General features: G+C 36.6%; 1 protein-coding gene across 1 annotated transcript; it reads right to left on the bottom strand.

Moving 5' to 3' along the window:
- Positions 1-4,470: 4,470 nt before the first annotated feature.
- On the bottom strand, positions 4,471-4,788 carry BDW43DRAFT_317269 (uncharacterized protein; the record flags this gene model as incomplete). The annotated part of the gene is made up of 1 exon (XM_032048499.1): positions 4,471-4,788. One exon carries the CDS (start codon positions 4,786-4,788, stop codon positions 4,471-4,473), a length of 318 nt encoding a protein of 105 aa, XP_031893806.1.
- Between the last annotated feature and the right edge of the window lie 5,442 nt (positions 4,789-10,230).

The following is a 10,230-nucleotide window of genomic DNA, read 5'->3' as shown; positions in this document are numbered from 1 at the left end:
TATAGATAATAATATATCCTGGTATATATAATCTCTCCTGCTGCTCTACTATCTCTGGTATATAGACTGAAATATATAATACCAAAAACATGTGCTAAACTCAGTAAACTAGATTCTAATCTTATAGATATTCTATATCTATTCTTTAGTAATAGTACTCTGGGATTCCTAATAAAATATTAACTCATGCTCCTGCTATTTCCAGCTGGCTATAATATATATATAATATTACTGTCACTACTGGAAGATATTAGCTTTAATTCACTTCTTATTCAATTACTATACAGTATCCTGTATGTGCTGTTGGATATCCGCTGCTATCTACTACTATATCTAGATCTGCTGCCATTACTGTTCGGCCACCACAATGTGTGAGACCTGGGATATAAATAATATATAACTGGTATTACTAGCGGGACTGGCCTCGCGGGTCTTACAGGCCGGATGCATGGAATATACCGGACCATGATCTACCGGACAGGCTGGGCCAACAGGGGGCCCTGTATCTATCTTAATAGATAGAGACCGTGAATCTATGGAAATCAGACTGCTTGGAATAGGCAGATCCCAATCAGGATAATTAGAATAATATTTATTATATAGTAACTCTACGGGATTCTTGTCCTGGCACTGGTATTATTCATATCTCTCTACAGGGCTATCTAAATACTGGTCCAATATATATTAATAACACTCTATCCCGGGTATAATATCTATATATTCTGTCACTAACTTAGTATCCTGAGGATTTTTATTAAATTCCCAGTACAGATTCTCTAGCTAGATAATGATTGCCTTGCTAGTATAGCTATCCTGGCCAGCATGTCTACTTTCCTGCATGTAATCTAATAATAACTGGGAGCTCCTAATATAGATAATATACTAGATATCCAGAATATCAATATCCATACCTAATGCACTGGTAGTAGCAATTATCTGGATAGTATTTTATATAAATTATTATAATATTAATAGCTTGTTAATCTGCTGGCTATAATATATCTTATACTGTAACACTTGGGTAATCTTGACTATCTAGCAGACTATATTAATATAAATAATTATTTTATTTTGGGATACCTATATAATCTACTGCTGAATAAATACAATTATAGTCTTAGCTATAAGCCACTCGGGACTGCCGCGGATCCTAGATGGCTATTATACCTGGTATACTATATTAGGATAACTCATGCAGGCCCGGAATATGCTAACCTGGTTATAGATATACTCTATCCGCTGTAACAATATAGTCTCTAATATAGGGAGTAATATAGTAGTTAACAATATTATCTATATATAGATATAGTTTAATTACTCTAACTGCCATAATTCAGGCCAGAAATCTCACTGGTTATTTAATACCATATGGCATTCATTGATCATGATCCAGTCCAACCACCGGGTCTGCTGTAATCAGTTAATAAATATGTGGAAATTGTCTGTAACCGCGGACTTAGGCATAACTAACATAATTATAGCTTTATCAGGAGGTTAACAGCTCTTCCATATAATATATAATATACCCAATACCTGGCATTATCTTGCTATATCGCTGCGTAATGCGAGTAATGGCACTACCATGATTGTTATCCTGCTGGGCTCCGTGAATACAGGCAACATGAATAATATACTCTTGCTGTCCCTGGTAGGCATCACCGCCACTACCAGGCTCTTACTGTCCTGGATGGCCCGCAATACCAGGGCCTGTATCCTCTAGAACTGGATAGTCTTCTGCTCTGTCATCTACTGCAATACAGCTGTCATGTCTATAGTGTTTAACCAGTGCTGCTGTATAACCCGGCCCTGATCAGCCTTGTCCTCTCACAAGAACCGCTTCTGTTTGCTGGCTGCCTTAATAGAGGCTCTGTCCGCGGCAAACCCCAAAAATTAATGCTAATCTATGCTGGATAACTAAAATATGGCCCGGCACTGGGTAGTAGTCTTAGGATACTCCATGATATCCTGCGCATATATTAATCTTACTGTGTGAGAAGAATATATGGCCTGCTTATCTATAATAATCTCTATCCACTGGTCCTTATCTATATTGCACTCGGGCGGAATCTTGGGGGCCTTTTTCTTTTATATGTTGCTGGGAAACGCACTGCTAGGCTGTATTCACTGCTGGCTAATCCTAATAGCAATCTCGCGATATACCTGGATATTGACTGTATACTGTAACTGTATCTTGGTCTCATGCTTCAATATCTCGCGGAACTGTTCAGACATCCATGCCCAGTGTATACCAGGATCAGGGCCCTAAACGAACGCGGATGTCGATGCTGGGACTTCAGATATTAATACTGGCAGAAGAACTGATATTAATACTGGGATTACTGATATTAATACTGGGAATTTGGATATTACTACTGATAGAGGTGCTGATATTGATACTGGAAGTTTGATTGTCAATGCCAATAGGGGGATGGATGACAGTGTGGATAGGAGCATGGATAATGTCAGATAACAGTGCCATGCCTCCAATTGCTGGATAAATAGCAATACCAACCATAAATACTATATAATCAGCTTGCTGACTTCCCGCAGCATATATTGACTGATAATCTTAATATTATTACTGGCATAAAATCTCTTATAATATACTAATACTAATGTAACTATACCATCCTTAATAAATATATTGTGCCGCTGATTAGTCTCTGTATTAATATACTGCAAGCTTAATAACTCCAGGGCCTGGCTGGGCTGCCTGTCCATGATATGTATGAGCACGGCCAATTTCTTCCTGAATTAGGCTATCTACTGCAAATACTGTATAACTAACCGCAGCTGGAACTGTGTGGACTGGCAGCAGTAGATGAAATGTACCTGTATGTCGGGCTTAGCCCAGATCCACTCTATGATCCACTGTAGGCCCTTCACTGGCTATTGGATATATTAATCCTGTAAAAAGCTCTATTTCACAGCACTCTATATAGGATTGTTGTACAATACATGCCACAGGATAGCAGGGATCTTGCTAAATATCAATTCCTGGCACAATATCTGCCAGGTGACCCTGGTTAATCTATATATAAATCCCCGGAAATTGCTTATGGTAAACTGAATATGTTTATATAATAATCGGTCCGGTTGTATCTATATTACATGTCCAGGGGTCGTGGTGTTATAATGGATGCGCAACCTGTATATCTGCCAATTCTGTAATATCTCTATCAGCGTGTGTATGCCGCGGATTATTAACTGGCTGACTATCTATATTATCTGCTCCTGGAATGTCTTGCGGGATGGATTCTGGCTTCACTGGATCCGGGACACGGGATTCCCATGCCGCATGGATAATATTAGTGGGGACAATAGAGATTTATATTTATTCTTTATCCTGCTACTGTACATGGAATTGGCCTTGATATTGTCCACGGCCACGGCACTGTATAATATCTATTCAGTATAATTCTGTAGCTTCTGCCATATCTTGATAATTGCCAGTATATCAAGATCCAGCCACAATATCTTCTGAATAATCATGAACCAGGCAATCTTGATTACCCGGGACAAAATTAGCAGATAGCTCTCGGGATCCTGCTAGCTGAATTCTTCCTAGCCCAGTACAGTCATGGCACATACTAGCATACTCTTATATTTCTGGATATAATATATCTAGTTTATTAGCTTGATACAAAACTCTAAATATGCCTGCTCTATATCACTTATTATCCATTACTTGCACTCAGGATTGCTCTCTCTGGAATCTCTCTCCCACTCCTTTCTCTCAGTGGGGGAACCTGCAGTAGCTATCTACTATAGCTGCTGCCATTTCTTCCGCTGTCACAGTGTTATACCATACAGTGGACTCTTCTCCATGCACGGCATCTGGATGCAAGTAATGAACACTAATATTTGCTGCTATGGCTAGATATGCTTAGCCACGCTGTCCGCATCTATATATACTAGTAATAGATAATATAGGGTCTGGCCCTTCTCAGACCGCACCACTTTAATCCGGATGGCTTGCCTGGTATGCTATATAGTCCACTGGCTCTTGCGTACCATATCTTCCATGGCTGCTCACATCCGCTGCACGTCCTGCTCCACGGGGTCATCTATGTCAGGCAACAGGGTGGCCACCATGGCATGTAATATCTTGAAATTACTGGGGGTGGTAAACTTCTGCAAATACTGGGTCTATCCAGTCACCTGTAATCATAAGTTGGCATCGCGGATCTCTCCGGTCCTAGCAGTCCCAGTCTGGATCTTTATCGCCTTCCACATAGCAGTGACCTGCTGGATGGTCTAGTTTACCTGCTCTGTGCAGACAGGAATATACGGCTCGTGATCCTTGCTGCAGATATAAATATAATAAGATTCTTTCCGCGATGGAAATATCTGCTGGCAGGTAACTAATTTGTATGACTATTATAATTCAGCTTCCTGCGTGACCTGTTGCTGGGGGCTGATCTGACCCCCCCGGGGATACTGGATCCAGCTGTGGGCGGTGTACTAATACTATTGTATACCCTTGATACTGCGCGTGATATACCGGTATTGGGGATACTTCCGCTGACACAGCAATCCATCTGGATAGATAGATAGCTCAGGGATCTGCCGCGCCAGCTGATGGGGAAACTTAACTGTATCAGCATTAATAGCAATTCCCTTCCACTGGGCCACAGTATTCTGAATTGCCACGGTATCGGCATTGGCCATCTGATGCACCCGGTTCTTTAAATGACGGGTGATCTCCTGGGGCCACACGCCATGCATGCACTGGTGATATATAATTATAGGAATGGTATCAAGCTTTTTGAACAGCTGGGATTCCATAGTAGATAATAGACACGGTCAGGGGAAATATAATGAAAATGGAATTATAATAGAACTGGACGCATGGGAATCCTTTTCTTAATATGCAGTACTATTATCCCTGAAATAACACAGGATATAATGGACTTGTCAATTCATGATATCCAATTCTACCCTATATAATTTTACTGGGATGTCTTCTGGTTATCCTAATACAATAAAATAATCACCAGCAGGCTAGTTAATCTATATCACATTAATATACTGTTTATTTACTTCCAGTTCAGGCTGGGGATAACTATTGCAGCTGGCTGGACTGGTAATGATCAGGTGTCTATATTAACCCTAATGGATTAGGACTGACCACTAATCCTGTTATTGGACCATGAAATACGCGCTAACTAGCCAATGAATCAATGTTATCTTAACTTACTGTTTAGACCGGGGTGTTAATCAGCTGTCAGTATAAATCCTAATTGGATATAAATGGCTCCCGGATGACAGTCAGGGCATACCCTAACAAATTCTACCTGCAGATTATAATCAACTTTCTATCACCACTCCCATTGCAAATGATTGAGTTGGTGTCTCTGATTTGGCCAAGTTACGCGGGAAGGAGTTATTAACTATAAGTCTAATTTTAAAATCAATTGACTAACATCCTGTCAAGCGAGACAATGATAAACTAATCTTGGACAAGAGAACATAAACCCTAACTTTTTTCAGCCAATCCGCGCCCGTCTCTCGCCGAGACAAGAACTCTTTTTTACCCCTTGTGGACTAGGGTATAGAGTTTCCATGCTGGCCTGTAACTGATCATAGAATATATCCTTTAAATACTGTGTCTATCTAGTCACCTGTAATTATGGATTAGTGTTATGGATCTCTTCAGCTTCTGTTGAACCTGTCTGGATCTGTATTGCTTTCTATATCTCAGTGATCTGCTGAATTGCCTGGTCAACCTGCTCTATATAGACAGGAATATATGGTTCCTTCTTATGGTCTCTATAGATATAGATATAATGGGATCCTTTCTGTATTAGAAAAATCTGCTGGTATATAACTAGTTTATATGACTTTTATAATTCAGCTTCGCCGGCAATTCTTTGCTGTGGGCTAATCCAACCCTTACGGGGATACTGGAACCATTAGTGTACTATCTGCCAGTGATTGCGCATTATATATAAGCTGCGCCCGATATATTAATATCAGAGATAATCACAGCAGCATAATAATCCATCAGAATAAATAGACAATTTAGATAATGGCTAATTAATCTAGTAGAGAATCTTAATAGCTTCTACATGCTGGGCAATATTCTCTTACTGCTGAATACTTTTCTGGATCTGGACTGCCTTAGTATAGCTCTTGCAGTGTATATTGCTTTTTAAATATTATATAATCTTATTTAGCTATATACCATACTGATATATTTTATAAATAATTATAGATAATCTGTTTAGCTTCTGAAATATTAGATACTCCATGGATAATATCAGAATATATCTATATAAAAGACAGACAATAGAGAAAAAATAAAAAAGAAAAAATAGAATTAGAAATACAGAATATAAAATATATAGCTTAATACAGAATCTTATTATCCCTAATCTAACCCAGAATATAATTAACTAGTCTTAGAATACAGAATATAAAACAGTGTATATAACTAATATAAGATAGAATATACTTCTGGATTTAATATACTAACTGATAAATAGATCCTGGATTAAATTATTTAATAGATAAATATCCAGCCTAAAATTAAAATATAAATATTAGTAATAACTAGACTTATTAGGCCCAGTCTATAAAACCTAGCTTAACTCAGTCTAACCTGCCAAGAAATAGGCCGGGTTACTATATGGCCTATAGATTAACAGATTAGCCTATAGATTACTAAGAGATAAAATACAGTTAATATATTATTTATCTATAGTAATATAAATAAATTACAGTATTTAAAAATAGTACTCTATTAAGAATATAAATTATTGTTTTATAGAAAAGGATCTACAGCTGTGGATTTATACAGATAATATATATATATATATATTTTGACCTATAAGCAGTTTATATATAATCTTGATCTAATCTAAACCCTTTTTAGTATATCTAGAATAGAGAAAGATAGTCTAATTAGTAGCAGTATATAATATAGTTAATTATTATAGCCAGAACTTAATCTCCCTTAGATAACAATAGTATAACTTAGATAATTAATACTTCTACTGGTCAGCTATAACTGCTTTATAAAATCTAGATTTAAGTTTCTGGATCTAAGTCTAGAGTTAATTCTTTCAGTTTTTAAGTAATTTTTTATTAGAGATTATCTTATCTTCAGCAGTATCCAGAGAAGATAAAACAGTATACTTTCTATATAGATAATAATAGAGTTAACAGGAATACTATAGAATATTATATTTATCCAGTACAATAACTAGCTCTTGAGAGATAATTAAAGCTGGACTCTAAGACTACTTATACTAAGAGAGATAGTTTTTATTGCTAATATATAGTAAAAGATTAAATACTACTAGAGCTAAACTAGATTATATTAAACTCCTACTCTATAGTTACTTACTAAAGTAATTAGTAATCTGGAGAAGCTTCTTATATAGCTTCTTCTTAGCTAGTCTAACTAGTTTCATCTCCAGGGCCACTGTATACTCTATATACAGGGTCAGGCCATGACCATGCTGCCATAATTCAGTGGGATAGTGCCAATAGTAGCTGGCTGGGAGATAATACTCCAGCTTATAATAGAGATAATAATATTAATTCAGTCTATTATAATAACTGGATCACTAGATCTCCTGTCCACTCTCCTTAGACTTATATATAAAGCCTTAGCTATAAGAATAGGGTAGTAGCCAGTAGCTCTAGATAAAGAAGGTATATAGCGCCTGTTTCCACTTCCAGGCCTGTGTCTGGCCCTGGACCTACTGAATAATCTTATAGCTCTACCGGTATAGCATGCAGTACAGCTTATTCTTCTATCTATACCAATCATAATAACTGTCCTTCTATTTCTAAAGCCAGGTATACAGGATATCAACGCTCTTAACCGCGATATAATTTTTCTGGAGAAGTAAAGACAGTTAGGCAGATACTATAAGAATTAGCTTAACACTGGTCCAGTATAGAGATACCTTGCCTGCTAGGGCTCAGGTAATATACTTCAGCTGCAGCAGATATTAAATATAAGTAAATATATCTTTCTAAAAGATATAGAGATATAGCTGCTGTAGCAGATTCTCTAGAAGCTCTAGATAGAATAAAGTTATACTAAACTTCTGTATTCACTGATAGATCTAGTTAATCTGGAGAAAGTCCAGCTGGATATCACAAACCTATATATATCATGCCCGGTAGGCAGCCTGCAGTGATAGATTATTAAATACCATATAGGATATAAAGAGATAGCGGAAGATTATAGTATCTTAGTTAAGTTTATCCTGAAATCAGGTATATCTATACTGATCTATACTCCTCTAGAATCCCAGGCTCTCCCGTCGCTAGATACTATCCAGTTATCAGGAATCCAGTTGGAACCAGACATTCTGCCAGCAGCCAGATACCTGCTGGAAAAGACCACTGGTATAGGAGAACTATAGACAGCATAGAAATATCAATATTATCCAGATATACTTCTAGATAATAAAGTAGTAATTATTAAGACTATAAACTATCTTAAACCCTACACAGAACTTGTTAATATTCTAATAGAGCCAGAACAGAAGAATTAGTATCAGAAGAAAGTAAAAGAGCTCTACAGCGCCAGAGATACTAGGGATCTAGATTCAGTAGAGATTCTATCTATATATCTTAATATAAATAGCCTGGAAGAGATCCTAAGAGACGCAGTGTTTCTTCTGGAGACTAAATATCTTTAGATAGGATCTCTATAAGACTGTATGGCACCGCTGTTTTATATAAAGATAGGCCTGTATTAATACTACAGAATTATGGCTTAGTCTATCCCTAATATACTGCCAGGTCTTATAAAGTTATAGATCCAGCACTAATGTCTTAAGAGTAGGATTAGTAAATAAATAGGTATTCCCAGCGGCAAAGACCTTCTTAATACTAGAGTAGAACTAGCTATATAGTAATCCAGTCTGCTACTAAGACAAGGCCCGGCATGTCTTAAGTATTAAACTGCCAGTATTCTGGAGAAGACTAATTAGATAGAACTATATCTGAGAATATAGTAATCTATAGAGCTGCTGCTGTCTAATCTATTCTATATAGGACTCCAGGCAATATCGCCGCCATACCACTGTTTAAGACCTGGAATTATCAGGATATAAAGGCTCCTGTACTAGATCTATATTTAATATAGAAAAGTATTCTATATTCTCTATTTAGGAGAATCTAGCAGAACAGGTCTCCTTGCCAATATCTAGATAGAACTGGTCCAAAAGATAGACACTGATACTAGTGTAGTTCTAATGCTGCTGGAATAGCTGTATTATACTATCCTATATTATAGCCTTAGTAAGGATCTTGAGATTCTTATTCTGGATCAGGATTATCAGGTCCTGAAACTGCTGTTGCCTGGGCTGTTAGATAGACTCTAGAATACTGGCCTATACCAGCAGTAGTATCTTAGACAGAAGAAAATAAAATAGAAGCTACTACTATACTACTAAATTTATTTGCTAGAATTATAATTTTATTCTACAGGCAGTGCTATTAAGCTGGCTGTAATTAAAGCTAGATAGATAATACTGTATAAGAGAGCTATTATAGTACTAATAGATAATAAAAAGAAGAATATAATCTATCCAGATCTGAAAATTCTTATTTTATAAGTAGCTTAATTACTGCTTCTTCTAGTAAAGCTAAGAAAATAGTATATAAAGAGAGATATTCTTAAACTTAATAAACTAGCTAAAGATATAGTACAGGATCTTATATATTAGTTAGTAGATCTGATAAGATTAACTATACTAGTTCTAGTACTGAACTGGAAGAAGATTCAGGTATAAACTAGACTAAAAATCAGATACTGCTATTTAAGTTAGATTCTATTATATCCTCTGCTTTGCTACTGCTAGGCTAGATATAAATCCTACTATACTATTAATATTAAAGATAACCTCTATTACTGTATCCACATAATAATCAGTGGTAAGGCAGATATAAACCGGGTCAGGATCAGAATCAGGAGAGATTATATAAATACTATAATAGATCTATTATTTCTATTTATTATTAACCTGCCCTACCAGATTATCCTCTCTCTTGGCCATTATTAGGACCTGAAAGATATTAGGAAACCTATCTTCAGTCTGGATTCACTATAGATAGTCTTTCAGGCCTGTGTGATCAGCATGTTAGATATTATACTCAGCATGCTACTAGCTATAACAATGCTTACAGTAACTGTAATAGTGGTAGAGTTAATTTATCAGAGACTGGCCAAGGACTTGGACTGTGCTAGAGATCTCTACACAA

Source organism: Aspergillus alliaceus (genome assembly GCF_009176365.1).
Source record: "Aspergillus alliaceus strain CBS 536.65 unplaced genomic scaffold BDW43scaffold_109, whole genome shotgun sequence".
NCBI lineage: Eukaryota > Fungi > Ascomycota > Eurotiomycetes > Eurotiales > Aspergillaceae > Aspergillus > Aspergillus alliaceus.
This window is presented reverse-complemented; position numbering and strand designations above follow the sequence as displayed.